The 23,696-nt window shown below is 29.4% G+C and overlaps 1 protein-coding gene across 1 annotated transcript; it reads right to left on the bottom strand.

Moving 5' to 3' along the window:
• Nucleotides 1–1,503: 1,503 nt before the first annotated feature.
• Nucleotides 1,504–9,408, bottom strand: LOC107435354 (laccase-14). Its single transcript, XM_016046951.4, has 7 exons — nucleotides 9,179–9,408; nucleotides 8,539–8,690; nucleotides 4,334–4,578; nucleotides 3,997–4,122; nucleotides 2,821–3,409; nucleotides 1,864–2,246; nucleotides 1,504–1,723 (listed from the first exon to the last, which is right to left on the bottom strand). The coding sequence occupies exons 1-7, from the start codon at nucleotides 9,278–9,280 to the stop codon at nucleotides 1,584–1,586; spliced, it is 1,737 nt and encodes a 578-aa protein (XP_015902437.3). The 5' UTR covers nucleotides 9,281–9,408; the 3' UTR covers nucleotides 1,504–1,583.
• Between the last annotated feature and the right edge of the window lie 14,288 nt (nucleotides 9,409–23,696).

Here is a 23,696-nt window from a genome sequence, read left to right as displayed (position 1 = left end):
AAAAATCTCATAGATATTTTCAAAAAATCACCACTAAAGTTAATTTGGTAAAATAATTTAGTAAACATCAATAATATTTTTGAATTTTTTTATAAAAAAATTTCATAGATATTTCCATTGAAATTTTTAAAAATTTATATAGAAATTTTACTGGATATTATGAATTTTTTAACGAAATTGTTAAAAATTTAATGTGGATATTTTGACGGAAATTTCCATAAAAATTTTGGCAAAATTTTAGAAATTTTAATTGATATTATAGAAATTTTATGCGTTTCCATTTGTAACATAAATTTTATTTCAACCCCTTAAAAAATAGAAATTTCGAAGAAATTTTAGATATTTAAAACCTTAGTATGGATATAGCTTGTGTACATATGGATACGGCTATCAGATTTAATTCACTTCGCAAAACTTGTATGTAGATTGCATATATATAAAACTCTGTTCTTCTATGTCTTTTTATTTTTTATTATTTATTTATTTTTTTAAGTGTAATACTTTGTTCTTCTAATTTTGTACATCTCTTTACAAGCTCCTAATACTTTTTTTTTTTTTCTTTTTCTCTTCGTAGGTTATCGCAATTTGCGAAGTTGTGATTGGCATGGGAGATTTCAACTAATTTCAGGTAATATTGGGTCTTTTCTTTATTCTAAATGTATGAATAAGTTTTTGTTTTAAAGAAAAACAAAATAAAACAATTACATTTTGAAATTTAGGAATAAATGGTTCTCTATGTTTGGATGTCAGATTCAACTAAGATGCAAAGAAAAGTATAAGGAGATCATTTTCCTCCAAAAATAATTAGGAAAATTATTAATACAATGATTATTTCTCTTCAAAAAATAAAAAAAATAAAAAATAATGAGGAAAAGTGGTGAAAATGTTTCCTACTCCACTTCTCCATATTTGATAATATGTAAGCCAAACATGTCTTTTAGCTGTTTAAGCCATTCTTTTTTTTAACCATCTAAACCACTTTTTGTATCTTATCTATTTTTTAATTCTAATCCTTTAATTTTAGATCTGAATATGAAAATTGTTAGCATAACTCGATAAGAACATGACTATACACACACACACACACACACACATATATATATATATATATATTAAGAAATACAAATGGAGATGCTTATCCCCTTCCCAATAGTTTCATTAATCTTAGAAGAAGAGTCAAAATTATTTTATACTATTCCAATGAAAAATGTTAAAAATTTATCAACCAATAATAATATTAATACACACATAGACTTGTACATACTGATTTTAGTTCACTAGACTATTTCTTTTTTGGATAAATCCTTTTTGAAATTTATAATTTACAGTATCATATGTAATATCTTAGATGTATATTATAAGTTAACCTAACAAATTTTTATTAAACATATCAAACTGTTTAATTTTACATATAATAAAAAATTAATAAAACAATATTCAACAGTAATAGTGGTTCACGTGCAAGCCATGCCAAATATATATATATATATATATTATAAAGGCTTTTTTTTTTTCTTAGGGAAAAACAACTCTTTATTCATTATTATTTATAAAAGATAGATATAATTAGGACTTCGAAGGAATTAAGACTTGGAGCACGAAGGAAGATTATCAGGTGGTGGGAGAATGCTTGTTCGGCTGGTGGGCCCATTCTTCACTATAATCACGGTGTTCATTCCCCAAGTAGCATGTCTTTCCAAATGGCAATGCATAAACCATACTCCTGAAACACAACCCCCCAATATTGTTACAAATTAATTACTTTAATAATTTTATTTCCCAAAAAAATAAAAAAAGATGAATTTTTGAATTAATATTATTTTCAATATTAAATAATTATAGGCACAAGAAAGTAAAGCGTACCGGGATTATCAGCAACAAATCTGATTGTTGCCCATCCATTCTTAGGAACACCAAAAGTGTTGACTTTAGGTGGATCAACCAAATTGTAGGACTTTGGTGATGTTTTATAGTTAAAATTTCCAGAGCCTGTTCCAACCAAATAGAAGCTAAAACCATGGAGATGCATTGGGTGGTTCTCTGGAGCCATAACATTTGTTCCTTGAAACACTATTTCAACCTGCTCCATATAGTTTATTAACTTCACCTTTGTCCCTAGGCTTGGGTTCATGGTATTGTTCCCCACATCTCCTGTGAAGTTGTAAAAATAAGGTGGATTAATGGGAAAATCTGTGGTGTAAATCCCATTATTAGAGCCCTTCTTTCCTTGATGTCCATTTAAGCTTCTGCAAAGGCACTTGTACAGGTTAATAACATTTACATATAGAATCTACAAGATTATTATTTATATGTTAAGCATATAGTCTATTGTTGTTAAGGCCTAGTAACAAGATTACCGGTAATCCAGCAAAATTATATGCACCTGAGGATTCTTAATGCATAGAATTTACTTAATTCATCCAACTTTTTAATGCACGATTTTTTGTTTTTTTATTTTTTTTGTTTTTGGAAAACCAATTACAAAGTTAAATTCTGAAACCAATTTCAATTTGGTTCTAAAATACTTTTGTTTACCTTTTTTTTTTTAGAAAAAAAAAATGGATATCTAATTGTAGCAATATATTAAGCCTTCTATTTGCATTTACTTACAACAATTACAATTAAGAATCACATGCTAAAACTTGTTAATACTTAGTAGTCATTTTGTAATATATATATATATATATATATTATTAAAAGAAGATTAAATTGTAATTATTAGTCAAAACTGAGGTGAAATTTTATGTGATGTGGGTGTATGAAGTTAACTCTGATGTTTATTTGAAACAGTGAATTAAGTTATCAAGAAAAAGCTGTTACCTGTAATATGCTTGCAATATATCAATAGTTGGGGTCTCAAAGCTGATATTGTTTAAGCTTGCGGAGAGCCTAGTCCCATTAGGTCCAGAACATGAAGCATTGGGGCAAAGTTCTTGATTCACAGACACTGAAATGAACATTTTTTTTGTAACATTCTTTGGGACACTAACTGGGTGTTCTTTGCTTGCCAAGGACCTCAACTTACTAGTAAAATTTTCAGCAGCTTCTCTGTCAGAGTAAGAAGGAAGTGATGGTGAAGGAATTGTTGAAGGAGGAGTGTAATTAGCATTGTATTGGAGAATTGCTGTTGTGGTGGTGTTGTCGAAAGATGCATTAGCATCAGCAAATGCTGAAGAAGCCATGTAGTAGTAACTCGGTTTCTGGTTTGCTGTGACCAAAACATCCATGGTTTGTCCTGGAGATATCATGATGTAATCTGTTGTTATAGGCTTTATGTATTCGCCATCTGTTCCGACCACCGTGATTTTGTGTTTTGCAATTCCGAAAAATTGTTGTTCATTCATCACTGCGTTGATTATTCGGAAAAGATACGTCTTCCCATAATTTACCAAGATACGATATGTTGTTTCTGCAACAATATTTGAAATCAACTAATAAATCCTAGTTGTGTGACTTAAAAACACTAGTATACTTTTTTGATGCAAAGTAAACATATATATATACATATATATATATATATATAGCATCTACGCTTAATGTGCATATGTATAGAGGCAGACTCGTATTTAAAGCCATCCGAGATTTTCTTTCATAGTCCTCAGATAACTTGTAAGATTTAAAAATCCATGAGAGGCATATATGATATTTTAATTATAGAAATTACATAGCGGCAAAGTAAACCTTATATGGATACGTATATGTTATTAATAGATTTTTAAATTCCAGCCATCAAAGAAAAAAAAAAAAATTATATCCCACAATATATAAGCTCTTTAATCAGAACCTATAGATCTTCTTGGTGTTCTTTTATTGAATTGGACTTATTTTTAAAACTAAATCTGTATGAATTGATTCTATATGTTTGTAGTATAATTCTATTATATTGAATTGATTCCATAATCTGTGGTATAATTCTATCATTTGATATGATAAAAGATTGATTATGTAAATATATTATGTGAAAACTTAAAAGCATGTGTTAATTAAGTTATGTACCGTTGGAGCAATCATATAAATCTCCTGGTTGTCCATTAATTGTGAAAGCATCAGATGTGTTTGGATCACCTCCGGTTGTAACGGCCTCATCATATACGGCCATCACATCTGCCTTATACCATGATGCTGCAAGCCCAGTTATACACAAGATTAAGAGAAATATAATATAAGAACAACATATAATTTTTACGTATATATTATATATAAACTTAATAAAAAGGATTATATTAAGGCAGTTTTATTCTCTTGAGCTTCAAGAAAACGAAATTATAGATTGAAAAAATGAATAAATAGATGAAGAAATATTCTGAAATATTATATCAAAGTTAAAACTTGCCTAGAATAATTGTTTCTTGTGCAAAAGGAGTTGAATAAGGGTAATTTTTGCCATTAGGAGGTAAAATGATAATTGCACCGTGAACGGTAGCACGTGTCCAATCACTGTGGGCATGCCACCACAAAGTTCCTTCTTCATCAGAGAAAATAACTTGATAAGTAAAATTTGCTCCTGCTTGAATTGGACACTGTGTGATGTTTTCTGGACCATCTGACCATGGATTTCTTGGTTGTTTAACTCCATGCCTGTTCATCATTTTTGAGGGGGAAAAAAAATCCTTTTAATATTTAATAAGGTTATTATAAATTAGTTTATCATTTTTGTTCGTATCACATCTTGTTATAATATGGGTCATGTTTCTCTATGTATTTCCTTTTCTTCTAATTAATATATATATATATATATACTTAGATTACATGCGGTTGTACGTGTTTAATTAGTGTTAAAATGATTGAAAGCCTAGGCTCAACGCATATATGATCAAATAATACATAGAGAGACTCTAAATTTATATAAGGTTGACCTTATAAGTTTAGTATTAGATTTTTTTTATTAGCTTTTTAATCACTCTATAAATTGAAATTTAAAAATTAATTAATTGCAAATTTAGCAACATATTAAAAATTTATTTTTTAAAGGAAATGAATCCATAACATTAGGGGCTATCAAGTTGGTTTTATCATATATATGATGCTACTTATCTTGAATAAATTTGAACTACTAGATTTTTTTATTTGACTAAAAAATAAGTCATAATCATAATTAATAATCTGAGATATAGTTACAAAAGGATTTTTAGATATATGGATAATTCAAATAAGTGAGACAATAAAATTACAGATCAATATTTTGACGGTGGTTTTTTTTATTTAAAAAAAGAAACTTAAAAAATATATATTATTTTTTGAAAAGCATGTTCACCAAGAGGCCAAATCTTAGGTCTTGAATCAATCCAAGAACTAATGATAAACATCCTAATGCTTTTCCTATCAGAACATCCTAAGAACATCCTAATAAGACATTGATTATATATATATAGGATTTTTATGTGTTGAAAACCTATTTTCCATCTATCTTATATTAAAATTTGTTGACATACTAAATGCTAAGAGTTACAACTTGCTCAACTAGATTTTAGTTTTATCCCCTACCCCCAATATCATTAAAAAATAATAATTTTAAATCATTAATCAAGATGATATACCCAATTGCTCGATGCATATGAATACCTTATGAATTATTTTATAATAAAAATAATTTTCTTTGGTTGTTTTTTGTTTGCTTTTGATTCAGGCCGTCTATCTTTCTACTTAATCCATTGGATTAAAATAATGACACACGTCACCATATCTAAGTAAATACATAAAATAAACATATCAATACATGTGTGTGGATTAAAATATGAAATGAGTATCTACAAATTAATCAAATAAGAGTGAATTAGTCAATGGGCAAAAACTTTTTTCGTTTTTTGTTTTTTGCTTCCACAGTTGCAAAAGCTAAAAGTTAAAGTGAAGCTGAATTATGCAAACTATATGGACTCAGTATATATATTATTAGTTAAGTATATTCCTTTTGTCTTCAAATGACAACAACGTTCACTTGACATACAGGTTAGGCAAAAATCATTCAGCCTAAAAAAGAATATTAGCTAAAAAATGAATTGTATATATAAAGAGTCAGTCTCACACATTAGACCGATTAATAGTTTTAGCATTAGGTCTTTTTTATTTAACTTTTAAATTACATGAAACTCGCTCGGATTTAAAACTCAATTAATAGCAAATATGAATATAATAATATACTAAAATCTTAATTTGGTAAAATGAACCCTATAGAAATCTAAGAAATTATAAATATATTTTTAAATTTCAGTTTTTAAAATGATTAAAGGATGAAAAAAAAAATTCTAATGGTAAAACCATCAAAATGACTTTATAAAAGGCTATGAAAGCTTGATTTTACATATGTCTGTAAATATATATAGTTACAGTTGGTAAGAGTGAAACGAGATAATAAGGTATAAATTAAGAAATAGGTTTTATTCATTTATAATAATTTTCTATTTTAAACTTATGGCTCTCCAATCATATGTACAAGTGATTTACTAATAGAACTAACCATACTTAACAATTAAGACAATAGTTGAAACTGTGTAAATTAAAAAGTCTTAAGAGCATTTGCAATCGTTTTATCCATAAAAAAAATTGTGGCAAGGGATTTTAAGAGTGTTAATACTTGGGTGGTATAATGTCTATCAATAGACAATATCTATTTAAATTTTTTTTTATAATGAATCTTGTTTAAAATTTCAAATTAAATGAGTTGGCTGGGAGTGAAGATGAAAAGAGAGAGGAGAGAAAAGAGACTATAAATTAATGAGGAAAGAGAAAAAAAAAAGAAATTAAATTTATGATTCATATTATCTAATAGATATTTTATAAATAGAAAATTTATTAGATAATTTTTATTTTTTTTAATACAATCCCATCTTAACAATCATTATTAGAGATTTTTTTTTTTTAAGACTATTTGTTAATATGATATTTCAAAACTTTTTTAGATGAAAATATTTAATGTACAAACCACTGAAACTGCTCTGTATTTTTTTTTTTTTTTTTTTTACAAATGCATGTGGGTTGGAAAGATATGTATATAATATCCTGCACTAGGTGGCAATATTATTATAATTAGTAGCGACAAAATTGTCCAAAACTGACAACACGGCAATATTGTCCGACATTTCATCAGAAAACGATAATATTGTCCTACAATCAAGACAGAAAATATTAAAAAGTATGACAAATATATATTAACATAAAATATTAGTGTCGGTGAAATAGATTTTATATTAATATTTTAAACGTCCTTCAATGTGGGTCTCTCCTAATAAAAAATCTTTTAAGTTGAATACTCAAGCTAAAATTACGCAGTCATTATCAAAAAAGATAAAATTTCTCCGCCGAATTAAAAAAAAAAAGCCAAAATTTTATACATATGTATATAGATATATATATATATATATATATAAATTGAAACAGAGTAAAATGGTTAGTCATACATGATACTATTTAATTATTTCCCTATAAATTTTATAATTGGTTTCATTGTTCTTAATCTATTATAGAAGGTTTTTTATTTGAAATTAGCTTTTAAGAAACTAGATTAAACATATATATATATATATATATATATATATATATGTATAAATATAATGGCTAGGTTCTAATAAAATCCTCATACACGAGGATTAATATGAATTTTTTTTTTAAATATCGCATTAAGTACTGATATTTAAAATTGTATTTATTAATCATTGGTCCACATATGATTTGTTTTTATTAAAGAGAATTTTATTATGTTATTAAATCTATATTTGATCTTTTTTAAATTTTAAATTCTAATTATTAATGTGATTTAATAGTTATCAAGTGTGTGCATTAGTTTAATAAAATAAACTGGATCTTACTTGAGACTAATTGTATATATAGTGATAATCTTATGAGCAATAGCATACTTTATTTTTGATAATTTAAGGGTTGAATTGATAAATAATATATGACGACATTGATTTACAATATTTATTTTATTTTTATCTTTTAATGCTAAAAAAACATAATAAGGGAAAGAGAATTCTTTAATTGTAAGTTATTGAATTTCCACATATTTTATAAATAACATGGTATTAAAAAAAAATAGAAATAAAAAGAATTTTTGCATTTTCTTTACTGATAGTTAATTATATCATATACCATAAACTAAATTAGATAATCCACTAAATCAAAATTACTATATACATATATTTAAAGATCGATTAATTGAAGTAGCATCAACCTTATAGTACTGACTAAAATACTATAGGCTTAGAACAATTGTCATAATTAATGTGTATCTAATACTACTTTCTTTTTTTTTTTTTTTTGATGAAATTTTATCTAATATTATTATTACAAGTTTGTGTATAGATGAATATAACTAACTTGTATGTTTGTGTTAACGGGGGCGGACATGAACTTCATCAAAGTAAGAGTACCACATCACCTAGTTAATAAAGATATAAAATATCCAAAAGGTACGTCAATTAAGGCTTACTTTAATTATTAGCAAAAAGAAAGGCTTAATTTAATTTAAAGTCAAGCACTAGACTAGTTTGATAGAAATTGAGAGAGTGAAAGAGAGAGAGAGTATTAATTATTATTAATTACCAGTGAATGGTGAGGCCATATAGGCCATGATTGTGTACAGTAACATAAGCGGTATCCCCCCTGCGGACGGTAATTGTTGGCCCTGGAAAGCTGCCATTAACAGTTAATATGCTTTTTGTGCTGCATAGCTTCGTATAATTTGTCTCTTTTACCTGCATCATCATTCACAATTCCCAACAACCATAACATTAACATTTAACATTTTCAATGCTTTTATATACATGTAACTTTTGGAATCTTAAAATCATTAGCAAAAATTATAATGAGAGATAAGTTCGTAAATATCTTTGTTAAAGTTGGCTTGAACGCTCATGGAATAGTGGTTGTAGCCAACCTTTTAATATGAAAGATTGATATAAACCAAGCTTCCGATATCAAAAGATTTACTATATTCCTAATATAGTGGGCATGCAAATGCAGTATAACTAAGATTGTATTGATATATATTTAAAAATAGTGACACATACCAGTGTTAAAAACTTAAAAATTATATGTAAAGTGAAATAGCAACATGTAGAATTGCTCCATAATTTGAAAAGTAGCTATCAGAAGAACAATATGATCTATATGTGTATGTGAAACATGAAATGAGCTCCATATAAGCTAAATATATACAAAATTGTTATTATTGTATACTTACAACAAAATCATAATAATGGACATTGGCCGGCTTAGCAGCCATGCAAAGAAGCAGCTCATCCAGCAATAGTATAAATCCGAAAACCCTCAGCACAAATCCCATATTTCTAGTTTCTATCAAAGAGAAAAAGATGACTCTCTCTCTCTCTCTCTCTCTCTCTCTCTCTCCAAGATTTTTATGTGTTCTTCAGCTCGCGATCGCCACCTGTATCTAGCTTTGAAAACTGCTCGATATCTATTTAGTATTTATAGAGGAAGTTTCCAAAAGCAAGTTGCGTATGGTGAGATGGTTACGTTACTTCACTAGTAATAATGGAAAATTAAAACATGCAAATACTTTCCAACTTAAATAAAGTAAAGTATTTAAGGGTAATTATTTTTTTTGGTATGTATTTAAAAGGTTATTAAGAACCTTTTATTTCACAGTAAAAATTTAGTTTAAAACTAAGGTAGATAGCGACCTAATTTTTAACGTTATTAGATAAAGCAGATTCCGTCGCCTAGCATTACTCAATGTAATAATTTGGTCTTTGAAAACGAAGTTTTATGGAGACATATAGCTGAGCAAATAATAAGATAAATATGGGTAGGTCTATAGAAAAAGAACATGAGTAGTAGGTTCAACACGTGGTAATTTATCCTACATTTTGTTGTTTTGCTTTTGAAATCTGACTAACAGATAATATAGATGATTTATAACGAAAGACATGTTACTTGGAGAATTTGTTTTTTCTTCCCATTAATGAATCTACATTTATAAAAATTACTAGGTGGGGTTGTTAACAAAGAATTTGTTTATCTTTTTCTTTTTTTTTTTTGGTTCTCATTGTGCGGAAAGCGTGCAGCTTATCATGGTTTTGTTAAGTAGGTCATATAATGTTAATCAGTAGTGACGTAATATTTATGATTCAAATTCTTAATTAATCTAAAATGATTGGCGGGGAATTTTTTTTTTTCCCCCTTAAATTTAGGAAAGTGATCACTGAGTCATTATATTTTCCTCTTTAATTAATTATTATGGCACTTTTCATATATGTATTACAAGTTACCAAACGTTGAATTCATCAAATTTGTACCGTTAGGAATTAGACTTTTGAGATCTTTGTGATATAGTCTAATCTACGACCTAAAAAAAAAAAAAAAAAAACCAAAAAAAACAAAAAATCGAATGTACTGCACTCAAATACATAGACTTCAAATAATATGCGTTTGAAAACGGAGACTATTTTTCCTTTAAAAAATGGAGCAAAAACGGTCCCTTTAATTAGAAATAGTCGTAGCCACAAAATTGCCATTTGCTCATACAAAAATTGTAAATTGAATCTTCCACGTAAAAAGTTCTTTCTTTTTGTTTTTGTATTATAAAAATGTACACCAAGAAACACGCCATATCAATTATTGGGAGTTTGTAGGACATCATGATACACCAACGAGTTTCTATACTATGAATAGGCACTGTAATATAATATTTTACAACGCGGTTTTCATGAATGGTTTTATATTTTCTGGATAAAAATTACAGTTGTCTCGTTCAAGTTCAAATGTTCCATTTCAACATCGAAAAAAAGTCATACATTTTCCACAATTTCGCCATAAACCACGTCTGGTTGAAACTTAAAAGATACATATCTAGAAAACCCTCTATAAAATAAAAAGAAGACATATAATTAGTATTGATTGCCTATTGTTTAAATATAATATATTTTGTCTTTTATAGTGTCGGTGTTGTCAGCTTCCTCATATCCACATGATGATCAAGCTAGCCAGCAAAATCTTTATCAAGATCACTAGAAATCAAAAAGTTAGCCGTTTATTAGTATTCCAAAGCTTCTTATGGTAGCTAGTTTCGGAGATAATATTCAATTAATTCTTTTTTATTTGCATTTTTTTATTAAAGTCCAATGGGTTAATATTGCTTGTTGCGCAGAAAAATGCTAATTGGATGCAGTATATGTTGCTGACAATATCTGTAAGAAAATAAAAAAGTTGACCATTATGTTACAAAATTTGTTTAAGCAAGTTTAGATCAGGATCTTTTAGTATCATGTGTTTTTTTATTTTTTATTTGCCATTATATCACATAAAAACTAGGCTTAAAATTGTAAAAAATAATCAAATATGGATTGAATAATATATTAAAATCTTGTTTACGGAATATGAACTCTACTAGAATTTAATAATTAATAAAATTAATTTTAAATCTTAATCTTTTATGCAAATCAAGAGCTGAAAAAGAAAATTCTGATATTGATTTTGACATTAAAGATTTGATTTAAATTTAGTCAAGCAAAAATAAACTAAAAAATTTATAATTTCTTGTGAAATAAAAAATTATTTAGTATATATGAACCCTACAAATAATTATGGAGCGTTGCAATGTTGTGTTGCCATATTATCGTTTATATAAAAGACTTTCTTTTTCGAGTACTCAATTTGTGAGTTTGATTGAAGGACGTGCCTACATTGTTTTTCTTTATTCCAATGCTCATACATGCTTTTTATTTTTCCTTTTTCTTTATATATATATATATATATTTTTTTTTTTTCTTTTTCATTTGAAATGCATATTAACACTATAATTTGAATATAATTATCTTTCTTAAAATTTTTGTTAATAAAATAGTTTAATACATATATATATATATATATATATATATATATATATATATTGTTTTTTTGGAAGGGAATAAGTATTTTTAATAAAATAGCATCATACTGGATGAAAGGTCGAAGCGCCATTCATTCCTACATATTCAACATGATAGCATAACAAGCTATCCATTGAAGTGATATTAATCTTCTGTTAAAATTAAATGAGCCCGTTTGGGAATGATTTTAAAAAAGCTAAAATTACTTACAAATGGATAAAAGTGTTTTATATAATATTAGGTTAAAAAATCTAAAATAATTTTCTAGTGATTTTCTCATTCGAAAATCACCTATTTGGTACAGAAAAAGCACAAATTAGTTGATTTTTTAAAAAGTCAGTTGACGTAAATGAATTGGTAGGCAAAGATAGGGGGGACAAAAAAATCAAGCATGTGACTCTAATTAATTCTTGATTAGGACTAGTTGTTGATATGGACACTTCGTGAATTAGATATGTTGAATGGTCAATTCGTGTGGAAAAGTCAAAGGAATTTTATTTGAACTAAAATTGTGTAACTCCCTACTCTATTATTTCACCTGATATTGTTCTCAATTTATCTACCGTATTTCAAAAAGTATAGGATTTTTTTGTTAAGAAGGTTTCTCTCGTTAGAAGATGTTTAATTCCAAAGTTCTTTTGAACCCTGAGGTTATTTGATTTGAAAAGGCCTTTGTTATTAAGGTAGAATCTACTTTATATTTTAACTATCATCGTCTCATACTCGGGTGATGTAGAATTGGATTCTAGATGGTTTTTTCTAGTAAAGTAGTCTGCCAGTGGTTCGCACCGATCTATACTTACTTTAATAGCATCATATTGATTTACCACTGATCGTTACAATCCTTCCTAATATGTTGTTTACTGATTTTTTTTCTCTTTTTACCTCTCATTCTTCAAAGCTCAAAAGTGTTACAAGAAGGATCTCAAAGCAATGCATGTATTATTGGATATAGCGGCAAATAACAAATTAATTAGAAATATATCCTATTCTCCATGAGCAACCTTATTTGAGTAGAAGATGTTTTCATGGGACCAACATATTGTATGCTTTACCAATATCCATTGAAGGACCCACATGTTGTAACAATCCAGACCATTCGCATGCGATATTATCCTTTTTAGGCCTGGGGAATCCTCTTACAATCCAGCCCTCAAGATATTGTCAAAACGCATCGCAAGGGAAAGGTATCCGCACCACCTTATAAGGCGTGTTTCGTTCCCATTTCCAACCAATGTGGAACTTCACACATGTAGAGTCGATCTATGAACGAGTGGGATTTACTAACTTATCATAGGCCATTCCATTAAAGGATTTTTCCTATTTGGGATCATTTGACACTGCATGAAAAAACAATTGAACAAAACTACCAAACCAAAAACATAATGCAAACAGTTAATCGAGTATCATTTGAATAAACTTGAGATATATATATATATATATATAGTTGTTTCTCTTAGTCCATACTCCATAGAGTGTTAATCTATATTCTTTTAAACCTCAATTCGAATTTCTCCGCCCAAATATAAAAACTACATATAAACAATGCTCCTATTGTTCTGTAATATGCCTTCGTGTTTATCAATTAATTTGTTTATTTTACTCAAAACAATCAGATTTACTTATTAACTTTGTCATTCAATTCCCAAAAAAAGTAAGGACATAACATAATATTCAAATCGTCTTATTGCAAAATATATACATATATATACGACACTAATAAGAGAAGAAAACAGAATAAGTTAGGTTTCCATTTTTTCCAATTACTCCTCTTCCTAATATTATTAATTTTTAATGGAAAAAATGTGAATAAATAAGGAAGCAGAGAGTACCTATCTCAACTTTTATTTGGGTCCCATTCTCACTCACTCCCTTCCATCTTTTTTGATTGCATCATATTAAGAGCAGGTTGACAGGATTCCTTTCGGGTTCCTTTCTAGACGTGCAAAGTGGTCCTGTCTAGAAAAATCCCATTGAACCAATATTGAAAAGTCCAATGAAACCTCCTTAGAAGAAGAACAATAAAAATGGATTTGTGATAAGAGCACAGTTTTGTTGTTCAAAAGAAGACTACTGAAAAGAGGACAAACAATGTGAAAATATCATATTCTCAACCTACTTCAAGGATTAGGTAAACCTCACATCACATGTTTATTTCAGAAAAATGAAAGATACAAGGTTATTTTATTCAATGCAAGTCATAGCCATGACCTTATATGGAATACCCCATCCCAAAGTACACCAAAATTTTTCACCTGTTGACCAAGTTAACTGAGTTGGGCCCACATTTGACTTTTTGTTGCAGGTTGCATTGACCAAGACACCCGACGAAGTACGTATCAACCTAAGTTTCTGGACTAGTAGCACACTGAAACAGAGTTATGGCTTGAAAGTTATAGACCAAACAAATTGCAGTCTAAATTCTCTAAGCAATGTTGACTTGTAGAATTTGGTTTTGACTTGTACATTATTGTAAATTACTCATTGATATGAGTGTATAGACTATTGGCACGCTCAATTTGGATTTGTGGTTGAAAACTTATAAACCTTCGAAGTTTGATAAATTTTTCCGAAATTGGTATTACTAGATACCAATCTCCATGTGTGTGAAAAACACGTGCACAGTGCCCACCGACAGTGTGCCATATGTCAATCATCTTGCCAATCCCATGAGTGTACAATGGCACCATGGGAGGCCTTTATTGGCAGGAGCGAAGGGGAAAAAGGAGAGAGAGAGAGAGAGAGAGAAGAGAGAAATAGGAGAGAGAAAGATTAGCTAAGGCTGATTCACTGTGCTTCACTCATCGATGGTGTGTACGCACTGGCCCATGGCATAGCCTGCCTTGTGACAGGTCAGCCGGCTAAATTCCATGGAAAGCACATCGGTGAAATGCCAGGATCAACCTGATTTCCAATGGTGGCGCCACTTGATTTGCCGATTGATTTCTCTCAATCCGGCCAACTTTAAATCTCACCACCCATGCCATCGTGAAGCCTACTCACCGGTTGTCCTTTCCGCCAAATTTGATGGCTGGTGACCAGCAAATGCGAGGGTGTGGGAAAAGTGTTTTGATGACGGAAACGGCTTACTAATTCCCTAGGTTTTGGTGAGTTTCCAACGAGTTCACCACACCTTCCTATCTCTTTTGACTTCCTTGAGTGCACATCTAAAGTCTATTTCATCTAATTCTCACCAAATTGGGAAATCTGAGGACAATTAGTACTCGAGTTCTCGATCAAATCCTGGCCACCCTCAACTCGATCTCCAAAAGGTAAGACCCGATCTATAATCCTGACAACGTAAGCTTCATTTTGGTATTAAATTGCCAATTTTGGATAAAGTTTATGTTAGCCCCCCCTAGTAAACTATGTAAAAAATAACCGATTAAAATATTATTCTAATCAGTGTTGTGTTTTAATGATATTTTAAAGTGTGAACCATGAAACCAGCCTTGTGAAGGATTCAGAGTTATACACGTATTTCCGATGAGTGGTCCATTTTCTACAATTAATTTTCAAACTGATTAAATTATATTAATTTAAATTCTTGTTTATTTTTATAGCATATTTTAAATCAAAGAAAATTGTTATTAAACATTGCTGTGTAAATTTATGTAATTTTTTATGTATAATTATTGCATAACTTTATTTTATAGATTTGAAGAAAATAATTGCGTTAATTTATTGTGCATAAACATATATTTATGTGTATATAAATATGTGTAAATTGTATTTATTTGGAAAGAATTAATTTTATGAAAATTTGACGGATTTACACTCTAGTTTGGACAAATGAATAATTTTATGGGTTTAGAAAAATATATTGAAAAACCTAGTATTTATTTTATAAAGATTTGGTGTATGCTACACTGCTGAATTTTATGATTTTAGATGCACTATATAGTAATAGTATTCTGTACTGTATTTGTGATTAGCTGACAAAACCCATCCCAGAAACCCTCCCAGGGTCTCCCAGGTGGTCTCGCCTAGTGAAGTCCCATTGGACAATCCCTAGAAAATATCCAATGAAACCTCACTTAAAACGTGGACAACCGAACACATATATTATCAATGATACCTCAATCTATAAATAAAATCCACAATAGCATAACTATACATACAATCAATACTATATCCAATAACTAGATCAAAGCATTCTAACAGTAGTTGTAAAATTTAGAAGAATAACTTATATAAATAAGTCTCAAAGGATAAAGATAAATAGAGAAAGACAAATACTACTGCTGTGGTGGAAAGTATACAATAACAAGTGATGCACGAGCTAAACTGCTACTAACTGCCTAGGTCTAGGAGAACGGATTTAAAACAAATAAAATGTGAGATAAAGAAATCTCAGTTAGTGGCATAGTATAATAAAAAAAAATAATAATTTATTTCCATAAAATTTTCTCTCAAGACCTCTCGTTCCACTCATTTGAAAAGTTTCCCATTTAAAAATCATTTCATAAAATCCAACCTTGTGCCCAATTTAATACCATAAAATCTATACTCAAAAGGTATAAAGTGACCGATCAATATAATATTACAAAATATCTTAATCAACATGTTGAGCATAACATATTATAAACACAATTTCACGAAATAATTATGAAAGTGTAGTAATAACCACCATATTTGAAAACAAAACATATATAATGTACCATACGATATACTAAACTATAAACCATGGGATACACCCATCTCACAATCTTCAATATACGAAAGGTATCGTGAAAATAGTAAACTGTCGAGACGTACCGAACCTCACGGTCTGTGGCAATAATAAACCTATGGAATGAACCTAACATCACGGTATTATGGCAATAATAAACCTGTGGGATGACCCTACTCTCACGGCATGTGGCAATAATAACTTGTGGAATGAATCCAACCTCACGGTACCGTGGTAAACCGCGCGTCCTATAATATAATACTGATCTGAGACATTAGTACTATATGGTACATCAATTAAAAATAAATAATACGGTATCCGTAAAACAATCTTGTAAGATCATATATATATATATATATACTTTTTCAAACAATACTGTATCAAAAGTCATAATTAAATATTCAAATTCAACCACTTATTTAAATATTCCAAAATTTTCAAATCATTATTTCATGCTAAAACCAGAAATACCACAGTGAAATATATTCACCGTAAACCAATTTTAAGCATATAAAATTATAAAATATTTGAACATGCTTAAAATCATATAATTTTCAATCTACTTTCTCAAATCAATTAATTTCCAAAATGATTTAAAACCTCAATTTAAATACCAAAATATTTAAATACCACAAGCCCATTTAATAACTCATTAGAATTGGAAACCATTTAGAATATTGTCAAACGTCACTTAAGATGATAACACATATATGTAAAAACAGATTCTCATATATGCTAAAATGAACATTTAAATTAAACGATATGTATATGTAAAATACTTAAACCACATATATATTATATTGCATGCTCAAAATATTTTAAAATTATAACCACTCATTGTATTGCAGATGCTTACTCTTGCTCCTCTATAGGATCGTCTCCAGATTCAACTCAAGTGCTTGTAATATAATAAAATATTTTTCATGCTCCAATAACTAAACCAGAGATAGTTATGTGACCCAAATGTCTTAAAATGATTTATACCACTATAAAATTATATAAATTAGACACTGAACGGTTCAATTATATTGCGTAACCTTAGGACTCGATATCCAAAATTGGGATTTTTTACCCAAAGGCTAATCTTTCCAAATTGAACCATCTAATGGGTCCTAATAATATCTAATTTCCCAAATCCAACTTCAATTTGTCGAATTTGACCAAATTTTGTCCAAACACAATCCCAATTTATCCGGTATTTAACTAATTGGCCCAAAAATGGAAAAATTATCAAATGACCTCCAAAATACACAAACTTTATATCAATGGAATGCAATGGTGTACTCACCTCGGCCCAAAAGTGTCACCGATGGCCGAAAAACTTGTCGCATATACTCGGCCAAAGTCCACATTGTTGTATCTCTTAAACGGTAAGGAATCTTGGCAAATGGACCACAACAATGAATTTAGAGGGTCCAAAATGGTGGAAAAGGTGTGTGGGTTGGCCTGAAACGGCCGAAAAACATCAAATAGCCACTGCCTGCTTCAAACGGTCGATCTCGATCCGTCGGCCGGCAGTTTGGCCTGAAATTTGGCCGGTGTGATAGCCCAAGGGTGGTAACAATGGTGGCTAGCACGTGCATAAGGAGGGTGGTCAGAATTGGGTAAAATGGCGATGACCCGATTAGGCAGAAAACAGGTTCAAAACGACTCGGTACGGACCCACGAGTCTAGAGAGGAATTTCTTGGGGTTTGAGGGACAAAATGTGTATTTTGGAACTTATTTCCTACTGGGCACCATTTTCAACATTTATATAGAGCTTTGGGTCACTAACAGATGAAAATCTGGAACTGCTTTGGATACTGATATAAAACTTATATTTGAAATTTTACAGAACCATAACTTTTAATCTGTAATTCAAAATTTGACGTACTGCTAGTCTATGAACTCATATCGACGAGCTCTACACAATGGTATATCAGTCAAACCAAAATCTTAACCATTGAAAAAGTCAACTGGAATCCAGATACAGTCCACTTAGTAATACCTGGTTAAACTTGTTTAATAGGGGTATTTTGATAGGATTGTTATATTAGCACATAGGTATTTATTAATCATCCTGTGGGAGTTATGAGCGAGAAGGTTGGCAAATATTTTGCACAATGAGCATCTGCCATCTTTTGGTCACAAAATGGCAGGTTGTTAGCATTGGCTCAGGTACTTCTCTTTAACCTACCTGTTAGAGTGGTAATTAGAACGTCGAGTCCTGCCTGATACAACTTGGTATATAGTGTGGTGCATCAAACTTATTCCTGATTTGAGTTTTAAAATATATTTTATTATATTTTAATTATTTATTTAAAATTTTGTATTAAATTATTTAAATTTCTATTTTATAAATTATTTAACTCGTTGAATTTAAATTTTACCACATTATATTATTCATATTTCCAAATTTATTTTATTTTATTTTATTCTACTGTATTTTATATCAAATTGCCACATAGTATTTTAACTATTTTATTTTATTTTGACTTAAATAAATAATTGTTTATAGAACTATTTTTAATTATGTTTTTTTATTAACCTAAATTTTTTAGGGAATATAAAAATTATTTGAAAATAGTTTTTAAAAGGGAAACTTTTCAAACTGAACGAAATAGTGAGGATTTTGAGAGAAAATTCTCAATTTTTATTTATTTATTTAGTCATTTATTTGTTTCTTATTAATTGTTCTTATTTTATAATATTATTATTATATTTTGTTTTCGTAGTTGTGTGCTACTCATTAATATGATTAGCATCTTATTATTTCTTGTGTTTTGAACCCATTCCCCTAGACCCATTTGTTAGTAGGCGTTGACATTCCAAAAGCAAGCTCAATGCATTTTGTCCACTGCCGTGTTCCAAGAAGAACATTTTTTTTTTCCTTTCTTTTCTTGTAATATTTCTTTTATAGTTTCCTATTGTTTGGATTAAATTTTATCTTTGAATTATACTCCTAGTATGCTATGAATATTGTGCTGCATTATTATTATTTATTTATTTTTGTGCTTGTAGCAATTTTTATTTTATTATTAAAGTGCTACCCCTTGTGGAAATTTTTGTTATAAGGTGGAAGAAATTATGTGGTGCTTTATTGAAATATGTTTGCCGTATAAGAAATTTTGGGGCAAGTCTAACTCTAAGGGAGATACTGCTGGATTTTTTGTAAAAATGTTCGGTAAAAAATCTTTGGTGGATCATGACATTATAAACACACTAATGAAACACATTCTAAGGATCAACAGAAGTATGTCAAAAGCTCAAAAATTACATACTGAGGATGCAGATAAATCAGGTATAACAATTAAAGCAAATTTTAAATTAATGGGTAGAGAACTTGGTGTCGAGAACATATTGGATTTTTCCATAAAGATTATAGAAATTATATATTCAGAAAGAGAAAGGTTGCATTGGAAAAAAGGAGATACAAGATATTACAATATTTCAGAAAATGTAGTCAGAAAATCCTACATACTTTTCGCAATGCAACTAGATGAAAATGATATGTTAACTTATATTTTTTTAGCAGATACATAGTCACATTTCGATATTGCTTATCGCACAAATGAATATGCACAAATGAATATGGTTGCATATTTGTTCCATCTATTAGGGTGAATCATCATAAGCAAATAATAATTTTTTATGTGGCTTGTCTTTATGATGGATTGTAGAATCTTTTAAATGTTTGTTTGAAACTTTTCCTGGTACAATGTAGGGAAAACATCCAAAAATAATTCTGACTGATCAGCCAACATTAATAACTACAGCAATATCTGAGATACTTCTTGATAAACATCACCAACTATATATTGGGCATATTTATTAAAATGCAGCAAACATTTGAGTCATGTGTTTCATGGGCCGAAGCAATTTGTATATGATTTTAGTAATTATTTATATGAATATGAAGATGAAAAGGAATGGTTATCTTCATGCAATAAAATGATTGAAAAATATAGTTTGAAGGACAATAAGTGATTGAATGATTTGTTTGGAATGCGAGAAAAATGGGCTTTAGTGTATGGCCACATTCATTTACTGCTAATATGAAAAGCGCACAACATATTAAAAGTATGGACAATGTGTTGAAGAAATATTTGAGTCCATCACATGATTTGTTACATTTCTTTGAACATTATGAGAGGGTTTTAGAATATCAGCCATATAAAAAATCAATTACAAATTTTAAGATGTTATAAACAATGCCTGTGTTGCTAACTGATGTAGAGTGTTATGTAACAGTCCAGTCTACCCACATGAGATATTGTCCACTTTGGGTCCAGCTTGCACGATTTTAAAAGACCTCTCAAGGGAAAGGTATCCACAGCCCCTTATAAGGCACGCTTCGTTCTTTTTTCCAACTGATGTGGGATCTCACATGTTACACCATGCAACCACTTTATATATCCCAGAAATATCTAAACTATTCCAGACATAATAAATTAATATTCTTAATTGTAGTATATATATGTATATATCTTGTGTTGGAAGATTCCAATAGTACTTGGTGAATTTTAAGGTGTCAACTCAAAAAATTACTTGTACTTGCATGAGGTCCAATTCTGTTACCATTTTATGTATTCATGCACTAAAAGTGCTGGTAAAAAACTAAATGTGAAAAGAATTCCTTCACAATACATTTTAAAATCGTGGACAAGAGATGCCAAAGTTAGGAATGTTACAAACTACAATGGAATTGAGATCAATAGCTGCCCTAAAGAGTTTATTGGAAATCGTTATAGTCATTTATGTTGTAATTTTATGAGATAGCATCATTCACATCGGAACATGAAATGTTATTTAGTCATGCATATAAACGATCAGTTGATTTGGTTTCAATTACTTGGAAGGTCAAGGTGTTGCTCATTGTCAAGCATCTCACGTATTGACCAAAGTAATACTATGTTTTTTCCAAAATCAGGGTCCTAATGTTTGTGACAACATAAATTAAAAAAAGAAAAGTACATATATTCATACATATGTAAAAGATAACATGTTGGATTGTAACATTGATGTAACCATAAATTGGCAAGGGAACATATCTTTCACTTAATTACTTTAGGTATTTATATACGTAAAGGTTTGATTTTTTTTTAATCAATTTAATGCTTTTAATATTTGTAATTTGTTTAAGAGGAAATGTTGGTTCATTATTGAAGAAAAGAATATGGTAGAGAAACTTCATCTTTTTTCAATGAAAATTTTTTATAGTTGTTAATTATAATATTTTCTAACTAGAGAATGAAGATGACACCTTCATCTTTTTTCAATGAAAAGTTTTTATAGTTGTTAATTATAATATTTTCTAACTAGAGAATGAATATGACACCTTATATGTAAAAGGTATAACAATCAATTTTATTTATTTGATTTGTGCTTTTTGTGTGACTTAGTGGTTTTTATCGAGTTGAAATTAATATTAAAAAAATAATCTTTTAATGTAATAGTCCAGACCACCCGCATGAGATATTGTCCTCTTTGAGCCTGGGGAATCTTCTTACAACCCAGCCCTCAAGGTTTTAAAAGGCCTTTCAAGGGAAAGGTATCCATACCAACTTATAAGAAGTGTTTCGTTCCCCTTTCCAACCGATGTGGGACTTCACAATCCTCTCATCTTGGGGTCCAACATCCTTGCTGGCACATCGAGTCGGGTACTGACTTTGATATCATCTGTAATAGCCCAGACCATCCGCATGAGATATTATCCTCTTTGGGCCTGGAAAATCCTCTTACAATTCAGCCCTCAAGGTTTTAAAAGGTCTCTTAAGGGAAAGGTATCCACACCCACTTATAAAGAGTGTTTCGTTCCCCTTTCCAATCGATGTGGGACTTGACATTCAAAGTATGTGGAAAATTTTGAGATTTTGGATTTCATTTTTCAGTTTTATTATATTATATAATTTATGGACAAAATGTATGAAGTAAAATTTCTTTTGGGTTAAATGACGATTATTAAACTAAATTTAAAAATAATCACTAAAAGAAGTTAATATAATTACAACCACACGAAGTGATCATAAGATGCCGCATAGTAGGATAAGGATTATCTCCACATCGATATGAAGGCAAGTATTGTCCATATTCTAAACGTTACAAATCATCTTTTCATGTCAAACCATATATATGCTTAAATTGCGCAAATACCAACTAATAAAAATATATAATTTATAAAATTTGAAGAACTTTAAAATTCATAAAATTCAAGCAATGCTTAAAAATTTGCATACCACATATATGTAGAGACAAATAACCATATACACATTAAATAAGTATTTAATTGTCAAACCATATATAAAATACTCAAACCATGTAATCATTATACTAATACACCCAAGATTTGTTTGAACGTAAACATACCTAGAAATACTACAGAATGATCATTTTTGCTCCTCTATAGGATTGCATCGAAGCATAATATGGTGTCTATAGTATGATAAAATATTTTGTAGGCTTTAAAAATTAGAGCAAGAATTTTGGTGCATACTAAATGTTCTAAAATAAATTCTACAACTCCAATAAAATAAATTCTATGACTCCAAAATTACCTAAATTGAACACTAAATGATCAAATTATACAGCAAACCCTTTGGATACCTCAGTTTGGGGTTTTTTCTTTTAATATTTTAGGGAGGCAAAATTGATTCTAAACAGACAAGTATGGAAAAGCAAAAATATTGCTTTCATCTAAACCTCAAGGCTTAGCATATAAGGTGGAAAGTTATTCTTTTGAAAAGGTTTTGATATTTCAAAAAGAAAAAAAAAATGATGGAATAAGCTATATATCAAAATGCATAAATTATTGTTACATAACATACACATATCAAACCCAAAAGAAAGACAATAATGAGACGATAGGAACTTTATATTAGAACCAATTGGAATACAATATTAGAGATCCGAAAAAGGATTCTCACTCTTTGATCGGTTATTAGTGATCCCCAAAGGTATTCTCATGCTTTGGGTGATCAAATGGACATACATATTTTACATATCAATACACCTATTTATACTAGCAAATAGCTTAACCAGGAGCCAATCTTGTAATGCAAACAGAAGTAGCTTATTTATGCTTAGCTTTGAATCATTCTTCATTGACTTGACATGCAGCAACTGTAGTGTTGATTAGTTATGATATGTGATAGGACTAACTCGAGTTTCTTCCTAGATGCCTCGAAGTGTCCCATCTAGGGAAACCTCACCAAATCAGTAC

The sequence above is a fragment of the Ziziphus jujuba genome, chromosome 5, assembly GCF_031755915.1.
Source record: "Ziziphus jujuba cultivar Dongzao chromosome 5, ASM3175591v1".
Classification (NCBI taxonomy): domain Eukaryota; kingdom Viridiplantae; phylum Streptophyta; class Magnoliopsida; order Rosales; family Rhamnaceae; genus Ziziphus; species Ziziphus jujuba.
Note: the sequence above shows the minus strand (reverse complement) of the source record. Positions and strands in the feature narration are given on the sequence as shown.

What these genes read in the sequence shown, in the direction of transcription:
- LOC107435354 (XM_016046951.4), bottom strand. Translation starts at nt 9,280, where the DNA reads ATGGGATTTGTGCTGAGGGTTTTCGGATTTATACTATTGCTGGATGAG. An exon ending in TATGGCCTCACCATTCACTG is followed by an intron (nt 4,579 to 8,538) that starts GTAATTAATAAT and finishes AATGATGAACAG; the next exon opens with GCATGGAGTTAAACAACCAA. An exon ending in ATATTGCAAGCATATTACAG is followed by an intron (nt 2,247 to 2,820) that starts GTAACAGCTTTT and finishes GTGCCTTTGCAG; the next exon opens with AAGCTTAAATGGACATCAAG.